This window comes from Lissotriton helveticus, chromosome 8 (assembly GCF_964261635.1).
Source record: "Lissotriton helveticus chromosome 8, aLisHel1.1, whole genome shotgun sequence".
NCBI classification, from domain to species: domain Eukaryota; kingdom Metazoa; phylum Chordata; class Amphibia; order Caudata; family Salamandridae; genus Lissotriton; species Lissotriton helveticus.
Window position 1 is genome coordinate 1,597,022,667 of NC_136069.1, and position 15,480 is coordinate 1,597,038,146.

At 42.5% G+C, this 15,480-nt stretch overlaps 1 protein-coding gene across 1 annotated transcript in view; it reads left to right on the plus strand.

Annotated features, from left to right (window-relative positions):
- The window catches only part of XNDC1N (XRCC1 N-terminal domain containing 1, N-terminal like), a 369,152-nt gene extending 354,224 nt beyond the window's left edge, over positions 1-14,928 (plus strand). Inside the window, exons 19-22 of the mRNA XM_078659006.1 lie at positions 859-986; positions 3,960-4,032; positions 12,066-12,192; positions 14,415-14,928. Of these exons, the coding sequence (XP_078515132.1) occupies positions 859-986; positions 3,960-4,032; positions 12,066-12,192; positions 14,415-14,752 (666 nt within the window). The 3' untranslated portion in view covers positions 14,753-14,928. The remainder of the gene's footprint in view (positions 1-858; positions 987-3,959; positions 4,033-12,065; positions 12,193-14,414) is intronic.
- Positions 14,929-15,480: the final 552 nt, after the last annotated feature.

A 15,480-nucleotide genomic window follows, 5' to 3' on the forward strand; every position in this document is an offset into this window, starting at 1 on the left:
CTCAGTAACCTAACGTGCCATTGAGCTAGGCTGGCATGTGTGAGTCCCACCTTGCCTAGGGCACCGCTGCTACTTTCTGTGTGGAGTGTTGACTTTGAGTCCCTCTCACCTTGCTACATTAGTTTTTTTTTTTTTACTTTTTTATTGGCATTTTGAATCAACATAAGCATAATTGACATATCACAGTTAGTTTTCCACAACATCAAGCACCCCCCGCCCCCCATCCACCTCAACGGTATCGCAAACAGCAATGCAACATTGTCCATCCTCGGTCCACCGAGTACCAGGTCGCCACATGTTTCCGTCTTCCAGGGGGCCTCGCAACACCTTGCTACATTTCTAACCCACTGAACTGTTCAGTGCCAATGGGGAAATCAGGCCACTAGTAATGGACACGGGCTTATGCTTTCAATGCAAACAAATATCCCCAGGGGTAATTTTTTCAAATTCTTCCATTTGAAGATGTGACCCTGCATACTGTTGAGACGTCATTTGCTTCATCTTCATCTTTTGGCCTAGGAGTTCTTTCCTCAAATGCCTTATAAGGACATCATGTTGCGACAACCAATATTCTTATATTGTGGGTGGATGTTTCTATCAGAAAACTATCTATGTGGAATCAATGAAAGGATTGATGGGACAAGAGGGACTGAGGCGAACAGTTCTAAACTTTGCCATCTTCACTTGCTGCCACCAGTCTTGCTGCTACGATGCACTCCGCATTACCTACACCTTCCAGAGAATATGCCTTCCTCCAGACCCTAAACTGTATTTGTTTGTGTGGAGGGTGTCTGATGGTGGTAGTTCTCAGTGTGTTATTAGGCCTACAACACTGACCCACATTTAATGTGTTTTCAGGATGATGCTGACGTTGAGTGGAAATTTGCTCGTTCCAGGCTGTACCTATCCTACTTCCGTGAAGGCCTTACCCTACCAGTACCCTTTAACATTATTCCTACACCAAAATCTCTGTTCTACCTAATTAGGTAAGTCTGACTTTTATTTTGTTCTTGTTTTTTTTTTCTTCCTGGACTTTCTTTGCCTCTTGATGTGTAAAAAACATTTTGCTAAATCTGTTCTAGTGGTACCTGCACAAGCTTCTTTTTCCTTCTCGTGTTACAGTTCTATAGCCCTAATGGAGCTCTGATTTAAAGCAGTAACATTTTTAACATGTATAAAGAATGTCATGTTAGCCAAAATAAAATGTGTATCCCCAAAAACTTGCGAGATGTGACACCTGTAGAAGAACTGGATTTCATAGGTTATAGGAAGATAAGATAAACACTTATTATGCAGTAGAGGAGGAATTGTGGATATAGATTGGCTTAGTGACAGCGATGCCATTCGGCACATGACTTCACAGTTCCACCTTTAGGCCTGCTGTGACACCTCAGATGACAGCTCAGCTCTGCTTCATACCAGTGTTATCTCCGGATAGCACCTGGCCATGTCTGTGGACAGTGAGCATTGGACCGACTGATAAACCCCAGATGACAGTCATAAAAAGTGCAATGCTACACCAGAGAGATGGTGTTAGCAAAAGCGAGCTATATGGTGTGCTCCAGAGCCCTATCCTGAGCAGAGTGGGCCAGATGCAATGGGAAAAACTATGGGGCACATATACAACTGTTTTTAGTGGGCACAAAGGGAGATTTGGGCCGTTTGCGACTGCTAAAATGGCATTTGCCATGTACCAACTCTATTTTGCGAGATGGTAACCTATTACCGACTCGCAAAATAGGATTTGTGAGTCGCTATTAGGAAGGGGTGTGCCAAGGGCATCCCTTCCTAATAGGGGGTCGCAGGGGGATGTCCGATTGGTATGCGACCGGAGTGCGGTCGCAAAATGGTCGTAGTTTACTGACCTACTTCAAGTAGGCGGTAAGCCAGTCACAAACGGGAAGGCTTCCCCAGAGAACCCCTTCCTCTTTGTGAATGGTTGCAAAAACGTTTTTGAGATCAGGCAGTGGTCCCACGGACCACTACCTACTCTTAAAACATAAATACAATGTTTCATTTTCATTTTTACATGCATCCCGTTTTGATTTAAGGAAAATGGGATGCATCTCCAAACAAAACCTGCTTTATTTAAAAAGTTGTCCCAGACATGGTGGTCTGCTGACCCCAGCAGGCCACCACCCTTATGGATGCTGGACATTCCCAATAGGTCTCAAAATGCAACCTGCTTCATGAATATTAATGAGGTAGGTCCCTTGCCACCCATTTGGGAATGGCAAACAGTGTCTGAGAGACTGTTGTACATCAGGTTTTGCGACTCGCAAATTGTGAGTCGCTAAAAAACACAATTAGTGAGTTGCAGAACCTGATGGCTGAACATGGGGCTCCATATTCTTTGGAGTTGCTGTAGTAGATCTGTGGACACCCAGGTAAAATGAAATGGAAACAAGAGTACAATATATTGGAATAAAGTCTAGTGAGATATGAGGGCTACACCTGCACATACATGGCTGTGCATAGGCATGTGTGAATTAACATGGGCTTAACAAGCTGTTACTGGTATATAGTGGTGGTATATGGGAATGTAAAGCTATTGAGGTGAAAGGCAAACTATGGAAGACAAGGTGTGGCCTGTCTAAATAATGTAAACGACACAAGACAGCTGGTTAATCAAAGCTAACCATGAACTATAGTTCTCAAACTTTATCCTGGAGTTCCACTCTGCTTATTCACTGAAAGGAAACTTCATATCTGTATTTTTCCCGCCCTGGTCCTTGTGCCTTCTTAAATCAATCAGCATCACTCACTTGTAGGGCAGTACTGTGCTTCGCGGTGGAGTAAGAAGTTGATAAAGCGTTCAATGGCCGATGGTATCCAATCGCTAAATGAAAACAATCCAGGCTGGAATGGTGAGCATACTTACCGACCCTGATCAGTTAGGAGGTAGACTACTGCTTATTTAGCTACACCACAGTCTACAAATTCATCTGTGTCATCTGCTTTTGTGAAATTTTGTATTTTTCATCTTGGTCAATAACCTGGAAGGTCCTATCTCTCTCTGGCCACAGAACGTTGGTAAGTATGATATAGGGAAGCAAGCCGCTGCGGAAACTGGTCAGCAGTAACTTATAAATGTATCCCTTTGCAGTCACTTGAGTAGTTGTCTTTCTTTGCAGTGGGTGGGAATGTGTGATGGGGCTGGGGTGCAACATAAATGTGTTATTAGAACAGTAATTTTACCCCAGATGCCAAGGGGAGAGAAAGAGAACTCTTTATCAACGCAGGAGGGCAAGATCATTTTAAAGGAAAAGGGGAGTCCATACTGCATGTAACTTTCCATCTACTGCACCTCTAGGTGGCCAATTTAAGCTGCTGCCTTATAGCATCACCAAACCCTGCCTCAAGAGGGTGCTAAAGCGAAATGGACTCCAAACTGGCCTTGTTCCATGAGGGAATGAGAGTGAAACAGCAAGGTGCATTTTCCCTGAGGCTTCAACAATCAATTACACTGGACAGGAATTGTACAACGAGTATGCACAGAAAAGCATGGACTTTTTCGAGTCTATTCTAGAGGCCCTGTTCCTCATCAACTGCGAAATGGGTGAGTGCCCTATGGGGCCCTTCCTCTCTGTCCATACACTGACTACTGGTGAATATAGCTAACCAAAACTTCCTGAAATCAACCAGAGGGATGATGGACACTACATGTATTTGTAAACCAAGCGTATCTAAAATGACAGGCTAATGTTACCTTCAGAAAAACTGCACAGGGATCAAAAACTAGACTTTCAGCTATGCATTGTTTTCACCCAGGAAATACATGCGTAAAAAAATTGAAAACGTGACTCATAAAAGAGGGATTCTGGTTTAGGTCATTTGTAAACTTTACAAAGCACAATGAGAGCAATACCATCCCATCCCTCACGGGAGGGGCAATTGACCACCTAACACATCCCATAAAATAAAATATAGTCAAATATTATTGATTTCTTTTATTTCAGAGGTATCTTTCGATTTATTTGTTGCTACAACCCAGCAAAAAAGAAACCAGACTATCCACCCATCTCATCTATTGTAAGTTTTTGTTTTTCACTTCTCTGATGTTGGCATTAAGAGCGTCTGTGAGTGATGGTAGCTTTGTTGTTTTCTGGCTTAAAGTCCACTGCCATAGCTATATTTGTAACATGATCATTCGTCAGATCCTTACTGATTTTAGAAATTATGGTGCCATGATTGAGACTTGTTCATGACCTCATGATGGAGACTCCTTCTTGACCTCATGATGCAGGATCCTTCATGACTAACAAAGAATTGAAGAAGGACCTGCACAGCGTAGTGTGTCCAAAAGTTAATGCCTGAGGTGATGGTCTGAGGCGAGCTACCAGGGAAAGCGCTGTCTGAACCAATCAGCGTGGGCAGTAACGACTAATACAAAGCTCCCTCTGTTGGGAGAGAGACTCTCCGGTGCTCAGCATTAATATGACAATGAAGTCTAAAAGTTCAAACCAGTTTATAAGAAAAGTTCAATCCACAAGTAAGAAAGGTTGCTCTGGTTTATTCATCCATACTCATTGCTTTCATGAGCGGTTGAAGGTAAACTTGAAATGCAAATTCAAAGTACATAATCCATGTCTGATATCATCCAATTTAAACAATCCCAATCCCAATGCATTTCGGGCTAAGACGTAGCCCTTCCTCAGGGGAATGCTCTACAAACATAAAGAAATAATACTATCACTGATCGATTCACATGTACATGTAAAATAAATCACAGTCTCTGACAATGTATCATGCATCTAAACAGAAAATATAATGTGACTAGGTGGCCTAGCTCCATGCAAACACCAAAGAGTTCTAACCAATTACTACCCAATAGGAGAAAAAACAAAAACGTGACAGACTGTGCTCACGCTGAATGTGTTATGACATGGGGGCAAAACCCAATGAAACCGTTGTAAGCCAAAACGCTAGAGAAAATAAAGAGCTCACACCCCAAATTGTGAAACAAACAGTACATCGCAAAAATTGGTGACTAAGAGAATATCGGAATACAGCAGACCTAAACGACCCACTCGGTGAAATTACGCGTGCTGCGTTAACGAAGGTCCCCAGAAGAGGTACTTACTTAGGAAAAGTGTGAGGACACCCTCGGTCTACAACCGGTAGAAAGCGTGTGTGAACGCGGATTGAAAGTAATATAAAGACGCTCTGCTGAGAAAGAAGAGATAGACGACGGACTGCAAACAAAAAGAAAAGTGGGCGCCATGTTGGAAAGGTGAAAAGAAAACGAAACGAGAGGTGCTCCCTGTAACATTACTACTATCAAAACAATAAATGAGCAAACGTATGAACACACAACAGTATGAACTAAAAAAGCATGAACAGAAATAACAATGCAAAAAGTCAAGAGATGATGTGAACTTTAGATGAACAGCAGGTGACAAATGGTACAAGGTCTATAGATAGCATAGGAATTCCATCCTATCATTTAATCCGTGTGGCTGCATCGTCGCCAGGTAGCGGATCCAGAAATTCTTTCTCTTCAATAACGTGTTTTTATTGTCATGTGTGGGTGTCACTTGCTCCAATACAAGATATTTTAATTGGGCTACAGTATGTTTTTGTTCAAGAAAATGTGCCGCAACAGTTGATTTCATATTCCCAGTTCTGATGTTGCTTTTGTGTTCCAACAATCTCACTCTTATTTTTCTTTCTGTGTGACCAACGTAACACTTCCCGCAGGGACATTTAAGCATGTAAATAACATTGGCAGAATTGCACGTGGCGTTAACTCTCAATTTGATGGGTTGTCCCTTCATGGGATGGTTGGTAACATTACCTAGTATGCAATTATTGCAATTACTGCAATTATAGCAGGGTCGGAGTCCTTTGCATGATTCTGGTTTGTGTTGTTCCTTGGGTTTAGACAAAATTTCTTTCAGATTGCGTCCCCTCGTGTAGGCAAACAAAGGTGGTTCTGCAAAGGCTCCCTGAAAATCAGGTTCCAAACTCAGTAAGGACCAATGTTTCAGAATTATGCCTCTAAAAAGATTGCTCGTCACAGTGTATTTGGACACTACCACCATCCTGGAGTTTTCAGTTTTCAACCCAGGTCGATGAAAGCTTTGATAGTGCAAAACTGAATTCCGATCAGTGGGTTAACGGAATATAGTTGTTATCGTTTTTCCAGCTTCTCGTTGAATCTTCACATCTAAAAAGTGAATGCACTCCCTGTCAAGGGTCCAAGTGAACTGTACTCGGTCATTAACTCCATTCCATGATCCTAGAAAATTCAAAAGAGCATTTTGTTCCAGCCCATAAAATGAAAATGTCATCAATGTATCTTAGGTAGAGTCTACCGAGACTTAACCATGAGGGTTGATTTAAGATGTGAGATTCCTCAAAAGATTTCATAAAAATGTTAGCGTACGACGGTGCCGCACAATTGCCCATGGCGGTCCCGCATAACTGATGAAACCATTTGTCGAATACAGTAAAGTAACTATGGTATAGGGTGAATACCATCAGTTCCATGAGTAGTACCTGAAAGTCGGCATCTAAATCCGAATTGGATAGTTCATGTTCAACAGCTGTAATCCCTAGGTCATGCGGTATGGAAGTGTACAGTGAACAAAAACACCCATCAATCCTAAACCACCGGTGATGTACATGTTGCCTAAAGTGCACAAGCACCCTACGAGACCACCGCTAAGACCTATTGTCTCTACTAGAGGCAGCATTCACGAAACTATAGGAAAGTTTTTGGACAGACATTTCCAACCTTTTATTTTGAACACCAGGTCACATGTCCGTGATACCACTGACTTTTTGAACAAATTGAAACAAGTTTCTGATTTGCTGGAAGATCAGGAATTGGTTATGTGCACAGTGGACGTTTGTTCACTGTACACTTCCATACCGCATGACCTAGGGATTTCAGCTGTTGAACATGAACTATCCAATTCGGATTTAGATGCCGACTGTCAGGTACTACTCATGGAACTGATGGTATTCACCCTATACCATAGTTACTTTACTGTATTCGACAAATGGTTTCATCAGTTATGTGGGACCGCCATGGGCAATTGTGCGGCGCCGTTGTATGCTAACATTTTTATGAAATCTTTTGAGGAATCTCACATCTTAAATCAACCCTCATGGTTAAGTCTCGGTAGACTCTACCTAAGATACATTGATGACATTTTCATTTTATGGGCTGGAACTGAGAATGCTCTTTTGAATTTTCTAGGATCATGGAATGGAGTTAATGACCGAGTACAGTTCACTTGGACCCTTGACAGGGAGTGCATTCACTTTTTAGATGTGAAGATTCAACGAGAAGCTGGAAAAACGATAACAACTATATTCCGTAAACCCACTGATCAGAATTCAATTTTGCACTATCAAAGCTTTCATCGACCTGGGTTGAAACAAAATTTACCCCTTTTACAGTTGATGCGTGTCAAACGCATAGTTTCATCTGACAACTTGTGTCAAGAAGAAATGTCTTACATGGTGGAAAGATTCAAAAAACGAGGATATCCTCAAAAAACTTTGGACAAGGCTGCCAACCTTTGTGGCAAAATGAAACGCGAAGACCTTTTGAAAGTCAGATTGAAAACTGAAAACTCCAGGATGGTGGTAGTGTCCAAATACACTGTGACGAGCAATCTTTTTAGAGGCATAATTCTGAAACATTGGTCCTTACTGAGTTTGGAACCTGATTTTCAGGGAGCCTTTGCAGAACCACCTTTGTTTGCCTACACGAGGGGACGCAATCTGAAAGAAATGTTGTCTAAACCCAAGGAACAACACAAACCAGAATCATTCAAAGGACTCCGACCCTGCGATAATTGCAGTAATTGCAATAATTGCATACTAGGTAATGTTACCAACCATCCCATGAAGGGACAACCCATCAAATTGAGAGTTAACGCCACGTGCAATTCTGCCAATGTTATTTACATGCTTAAATGTCCCTGCGGGAAGTGTTACGTTGGTCACACAGAAAGAAAAATAAGAGTGAGATTGTTGGAACACAAAAGCAACATCAGAACTGGGGATATGAAATCAACTGTTGCGGCACATTTTCTTGAACAAAAACATACTGCAGCCCAATTAAAATATCTTGTATTGGAGCAAGTGACACCCACACATGACAATAAAAACAGGTTATTGAAGAGAGAGAATTTCTGGATCCGCTACCTGGCGACGATGCAGCCACATGGTTTAAATGATAGGATGGAATTCCTATGCTATCTATAGACCTTGTACCATTTGTCACCTGCTGTTCATCTAAAGTTCACATCATCTCTTGACTTTTTGCATTGTTATTTCTGTTCATGCTTTTTTAGTTCATACTGTTGTGTGTTCATACGTTTGCTCATTTATTGTTTTGATAGTAGTAATGTTACAGGGAGCACCTCTCGTTTCGTTTTCTTTTCACCTTTCCAACATGGCGCCCACTTTTCTTTTTGTTTGCAGTCCGTCGTCTATCTCTTCTTTCTCAGCAGCGCATCTTCATATTACTTTCAATCCACGTTCACTCACGCTTTCTACCGGTTGTAGACGGAGGATGTCCTCACACTTTTCCTAAGTAAGTACCTCTTCTGGGGACCTTCGTTAACGCAGCACGCGTAATTTCACCGAGTGGGTCGTTTAGGTCTGCTGTATTCGATATTCTCTTAGTCACCAATTTTTGCGATGTACTGTTTGTTTCACAATTTGGGGTGTGAGCTCTTTATTTTCTCTAGCGTTTTGGCTTACAACGGTTTCATTGGGTTTTGCCCCCATGTCATAACACATTCAGCGTGAGCACAGTCTGTCACGTTTTTGTTTTTTCTCCTATTGGGTAGTAATTGGTTAGAACTCTTTGGTGTTTGCATGGAGCTAGGCCACCTAGTCACATTATATTTTCTGTTTAGGTGCATGATACATTGTCAGAGACTGTGATTTATTTTACATGTACATGTGAATCGATCAGTGATAGTATTATTTCTTTATGTTTGTAGAGCATTCCCCTGAGGAAGGGCTACGTCTTAGCCCGAAATGCATTGGGATTGGGATTGTTTAAATTGGATGATATCAGACATGGATTATGTACTTTGAATTTGCATTTCAAGTTTACCTTCAACCGCTCATGAAAGCAATGAGTATTGATGAATAAACCAGAGCAACCTTTCTTACTTGTGGATTGAACTTTTCTTATAAACTGGTTTGAACTTTTAGACTTCATTGTCATATTAATGTTGAGCACCGGAGAGTCTCTCTCCCAACAGAGGGAGCTTTGTATTAGTCGGATCCTTCATGACCCCATGATGGAGACTAGTTAATTACCTCATGAAGGAGACCAGTTAATGACCTTGTGATGCAGACTAGTTAATGACCTCATGATGGAGACTTGTTAAGTACCTCATGATGGAGACTCCTTTAGTGGCTTCATGATGAAGATTTGTTCATGACCTCATGATGGTGTCTGATTCATGACTTCACAATGGAGAACCATTCATGACTTCAGAAGGGAGACTTGTTCATGACCTCATGATGGTGTCTGATTCATGACTTCACAATGGAGAACCATTCATGACTTCAGAAGGGAGACTTGTTCATGACCTCATGATGGTGTCTGATTCATGACTTCACAATGGAGAACCATTCATGACTTCAGAAGGGAGACTTGTTCATGACCTCATGATGGTGTCTGATTCATGACTTCACAATGGAGAACCATTCATGACTTCAGAAGGGAGACTTGTTCATGACCTCATGATGGTGTCTGATTCATGACTTCACAATGGAGAACCATTCATGACTTCAGAAGGGAGACTTGTTCATGACCTCATGATGGTGTCTGATTCATAACTTCACAATGGAGAACCATTCATGACTTCAGAAGGGAGACTTGTTCATGACCTCATGATGGTGTCTGATTCATGACTTCACAATGGAGAACCATTCATGACTTCAGAAGGGAGACTTGTTCATGACCTCATGATGGAGGCTCATTTCTGACTTCATGATGTAGGAACGTTCCTTACGTCATGATTGAGACTTGTTCATGATCTCATTATGATGTTCGTTTAGTGGCCTCATGATGAAGACATGCTCCTGATGGAGACTCGTCAATGACCTCACAATTGAGAACAGTTCATGGCTTCAGAAGGGAGCCTCGTTCTAGTCGTCATGATGGAGACTCTTTCTTGAACCTCATAATTTAGACTCATTTATGACTTTAGGAGGGAGACAATTTACGATCTCATGATTCATGACCTAAATATCAAGACTCGTTCACGACCTGACGATTAAGACTTGTTCTCAATTCTCCTGCTTGTAAGAGTCGGGTCTTGAGGTATGAAATGGATAGTCATAGACAGAACTACTGCTTACAGCTTTTAGAGTCTTTATTAGTAATGACGCCACAAGCTTTATAGGTGGATTACCAAATGTCGCATGCCCACATTACAACTGTTAAGGCAGATATTTCTGGCAGAAATATGAATGATATAAACCCTGATTCACAAAGTTCTCTGTGAGTAGTTGGGTCTTTCTCTAGTTGTAGGTGTGATTTACTCATGAGCTGGAGGTGGGAGTAATCCCTGCTTATGAAAAATATCTTTGAGAACAAAACCTTGCATATGCATATCTTTCACCTGGGAATTCACTGGAAAGTCACATCTTAGTCTGAAGTAAGGCACAACTACTCACAGAAACACTTTGTAAACCAAGACCTAGTGAGAGTTATTGTATATCAACACAAGGTAGAGAAAAGCTGAGGGAATGAAAAGAAGCTGTGGTGCTGCACCCTTCCAGTTCCCTCGTCTCCCATTCATCCTTTTCTGAAGAATCCATGACAAATTTTCAGGAAAACCATTGACCATGTAAATGATTCCCATGTAAGTTATTGTATGTACAGTTATGAAATATCCGGAAACACTTCACACCCTTGCTCCATGGCCTGGGTAAATGTCATTGAAAGTTAGATATAATTGCATATTTCAGCTCAGACTAATAATTGCAATTTATTTACTCATCACCCTCCCTTTCATCGCGTGGCTTTTTCTCCAGTGTTCCCGGTTCTGTGTCTCTCTTGCACTTAACCAATGTCAGACTTAGGGCGTCGCTTACAGTTTGGCCAAGTGGGAGTACCCCGGTATTTCGGGGGTGCTCTCACCTCACCCCACCAAAGTCACTGCTTCCTCGCTCTGTTTAGAGTCGGGACAAGTGCTGGGGGCACACTTGTGGACTCTTGAGCTGTTCTCTCTGGCGCTGATGTCTGACATGGCAACCTGTTCACCAATGACAGGGCCGGACTGGCCTTTTATTTCACCAGGCATTTCCCCGGTGGGCTAGAGCCATTGGAGACCCAATTTGACCGCCGAGGGTCGCTGTTAGTGCCTCTGCCACTTTCCCCAGATCCCAAGGATTATTTGCAGCAGGCACAGGAGAGGTCTTCAAAAGAGAGAGGGAAAAAGGGGGAGAGGGAGCATGAAATCAGAGAACTAATGGATGAACAAAGAGAGAGCTAAGCCACCGGTGTTGCTCTGAGCATGTTTGTCAGCTACGCTTTTGGTTTCCCGTCCTGTTCCGGTCTGGTAAACAGGGATTGGCGCTCATCCCTAGTTAGGAGAGGGCGACAGTGACTCGAGTCATGGCTGTCCCAGAGAGGGGAAACACACAATGTCCGCAATGCTCAGAACCATTGTTTTTTTTCATTTTCTGAAAACAAACTCCTTCATTGGCTGTTTGTTTGCAGAACACAAAAAACTTTGCAGAGTGGGCACAATACACTGTGACACTATGGCGGCTCCAGTAAAGGCACACAGGGCCCTTCTCCCATCTGGTCATTTGCCAGGTGGACAATACCCTCCGCTAACCTGAAACACTACCAGCCAGTGTCTACATGGCCTCTAAAGATCCCTGCACCTTCTTTGGTTTTGTGCTGCACTGCCCCAACTTCATCATTTGCAACTCGAGAGAAGGGTTGAGCAGTTGTTTGAGCAGGCTTTATTCATGGCTGCAGATTTTGGGTACACCTGCTGATACAGATATTTAAGGTAATAGTAATCTGCTTATTTAGGAGTAACACAATGTTGGTTATGATCCCTTAGTCACACAGAGACATGGGAGACAACGGTGGAGAGAGCCGCTCGTCCTATCGGCTGCAGGTCATCAAAGCTCTGGTGCAGCGATACATAGACACCGCACGGCGAGAGTTTGAGGAGAGCAAGAGGAAAGGTAAGCAGCAATTACACCAGCATAGTGGAGAATATGTAGGAGTTTCAAAGTGAATCAACATGGAAAAGTAGACCAATGAGCACACATTTCCAAGTTTGTAGCTGTTAACAAACCTTTTGCCGGTAGATCTCCACAGTAAAAACAGATGGAGCCTTGGGGCGGCCTGATGTAGAGCTTGGAGAATGAGATACTCCATCAGAAATGTGACGGATATCCCATCCACCTGATTTAGAGTTGGAGAATAGAAAACTCCGTGACAAGCGTGACAGATATCCCACCCGCTGTATTACAAGTGCCATTGGACAAGATGTACTTCTAATAAGGTGAAAAGAATGTCTTTTACATCTGTGATGGAGTATCTCATCTGTCAAGTCAAGCTCTAAATCAGGCCCTAAAGTGTCTCAAAGGAAGGAGAAAATTTGTTTTCAACATTTGGAACAGGGAGGGAAGATTCTCAGATTTCACTGTATTGTGTTGAAAGGGTTTACACATGGGAAAAATATTTTTACTTTGGAGAAACAAACAAAAACCTACACAGCATCAATGGACTTAGTGTTATGCCTGCATAGGAAAATCTACCCCAGTACAATTCTTCACACGCAAATAAATATGCATAAGTAGTGCTGAGAATCTGCAATAGTTTTAGATTCCTAGATTACAGGCACTTTTTGATTACCATGAAAGTCAGAAATGTTTCATGACTTTGTACCTAGATTTCCAAATTTCAACCACTGAGTTGTGTCAATGAGACCCACCTGAATCTGGGACCACAGTTCGTCCAGTAGCTACAATTCGCAACCTGGGGGTTTTGCTGAATCAGAGACTCAGTATGGAGACGCACATTCAAAAGACTACTGCTTGTTGCTTTGCCATCCTCCGCTCCCTAAGGAAGGTACTGCCTCTCCTCCCCATTCATGCACGTGCCCAAGTGGTACGATGTACCATCCTTAGTCGACTAGACTATTGCAACGCTCTTCTGCTGGAATCCCCTGGGTTCTTGCTAGACAGACTCCAAAGAGTCCAATCAGCAGCTGCAAAACTGGCATTGGGGCTTCCTAGAAGAGCAAATGGAGCATCCTCACTGAGCAAACTCCACTGGCTACCGGTGAGGCAGAGGGTACAATTCAAAGCCCTATGTATAGCGTTTAGGGCGCTTCATGCAATAGGTCCTGCCTCCTTCCAAACTAAATTTGCTTGGTACACCCCAGCTAGACAGCTTCGCTCCTCTGAAGCCAAGCTAGCAGTGGTTCCCAGATTCAAAAAGATCAGATCCGGAGGCAGATCCTTCAATGCTGCAGCTGCCAAGCTTTGGAACACGCTTCCAGCTGAAATTAGACAGATTTCTGAATTTCTGCCTTTCAGTAAAAGGATTAAAACCTGGCTCTTTCCCACGACAACTGTCCGATAAATCTCTCGTCCCTTATGTTCCTGACCTCCCTGCTTCATCGGACTCAGTCAGCGCCAGGATGCCTGCTATGGTGACAGTGCGCTTAATTAATGCTTAAAATAATAATAAATAATGAGGAATCTGGACCTGTGTCAATATTCAATGTGTATTACATACATAAAGGTTGTCTTCGCTCAGATGTATATTGCACATCTGAGTTTCATCTATCTCCTTGTCAACCACAACCAACTCACATTTATAGTTGAAGTGCCAACTCAGAGTTTCCTCCACTAACATGGCAGATTCATCTCTGCCTTTTTTGGTCTCTGCTTATCGACGATACAGAACTTCTACCAAATGCCACAACTCTAAATTCTCATTTCTTCAGTTTAAGGGGCATTACTGCACCTGCTGCGTGTGCTGAGCATTTTCTATTACCACCTTGTATAAACCCATTTATGGGAGCTGAAAGTTCTTGTTGTCTTGCATAGCCACTGGAAGTCCATTTCCATGTAGTACAAGGTGCTATCTTTTTTTGTATTTTTTTACCTGCCACATCTTTTCTTATTTATGACGAATCAGCTCAAAATGCTTACAAAATATTGTAGAACTCAAATTTGTAAAAGACACTCCACCCCTCAAGAGCATTTGGCGTACAAAGAAGATCATATATTGTGAATAAAAAAGACAATGTAATGTAAGATAGGAGAGGGCCAGATGCGCGGTTGCATGCACACCTTTATCACCCCTACATAAAGAAGCAGAATTCTTAGGACTTCTCAAAGTGGGTTTCAACCCTAACTCTTGTCCTCTTTCAATTTTTCTTTCTGAACAGATCTTGGAAACCGAATCACAGAGCTGAACAAAAATGTAATTCGCCTGCAGTCTGACGTCAAAGTCCTGCGGTGCTCTGTGTCCGATGGCACCTTGTCTGGTAACCCTAAGGACGGGTCCAACATGCTGAGTCGCTACATCATGAAGGTCCGGAACAGTTTCCACAACTACGACGAGGATTCTCTAGCCTCGGGCAAAGGCTCGGCAGAGGCTACTGTGCACCAAGGCAGTGAGGGAGCAGGTGTGCCCGAGGACGAGTGTCCGCCTTACCCAGACGAGATGTCCTTCACGACGGAGAATGAGATACCACCACTGGAAAAAACAGAGGAGGAAGAATGAAAATGGAGTATATGGACATGAAGAGTACATAGTGCACTTTTTCTAGCAGAGATCAAGCTATAGTCAAGTGTTATTGGAAGAAAAGGGGACTTTAGTTCTGTTAATAATGGAATGTGTCCTAGCAAAGAACTCACAACCCTGACCTAACTTTTTCCTAGTGTTTGCAAATCAACTATTTACCAACTTTCTCTTTGTTTGCCTTCTGTTTGAAGCTCTGGATGTTGGTCTCTGTGTTAAACCCACACATCCTTACTGATTATTTGATGGTGGGTCTGTTTCTTTTTATGTAGAGTGTTGAGTTTGTGGGGCATCGAGTGACTAAACCTCATGCTAGATTGATACATATTATGGCCACTCCTGTGCCTTGATTACCCCATTTACCAATGGGTTTTAGAGGGTCATTTATATGGTACACAAGTTTCTCCACTACAACCTGTACAGAAAGACACATCTCAAGTTGGATCTCCATGGTAGGGAACAATAGCTGCAGCCTAGTACATCTTGATAATGATGTGCTTCCAGCATTGGATCTTTGATAGATTCCAATGCTTTTAATATTTTCCACCTTCCGGCTGTGAATATTCCCAACCCTAAGACAAGGGATATTCAAAGCATGTGAATCTGTGAAACATGCAGACAATGGAAAACTACAGTTGCAGATGAGTGTCTCATTTCTCTGCAGCACCGATAACAGATATGGAAATGTTTGCAACTTCAGCAGTGAATCG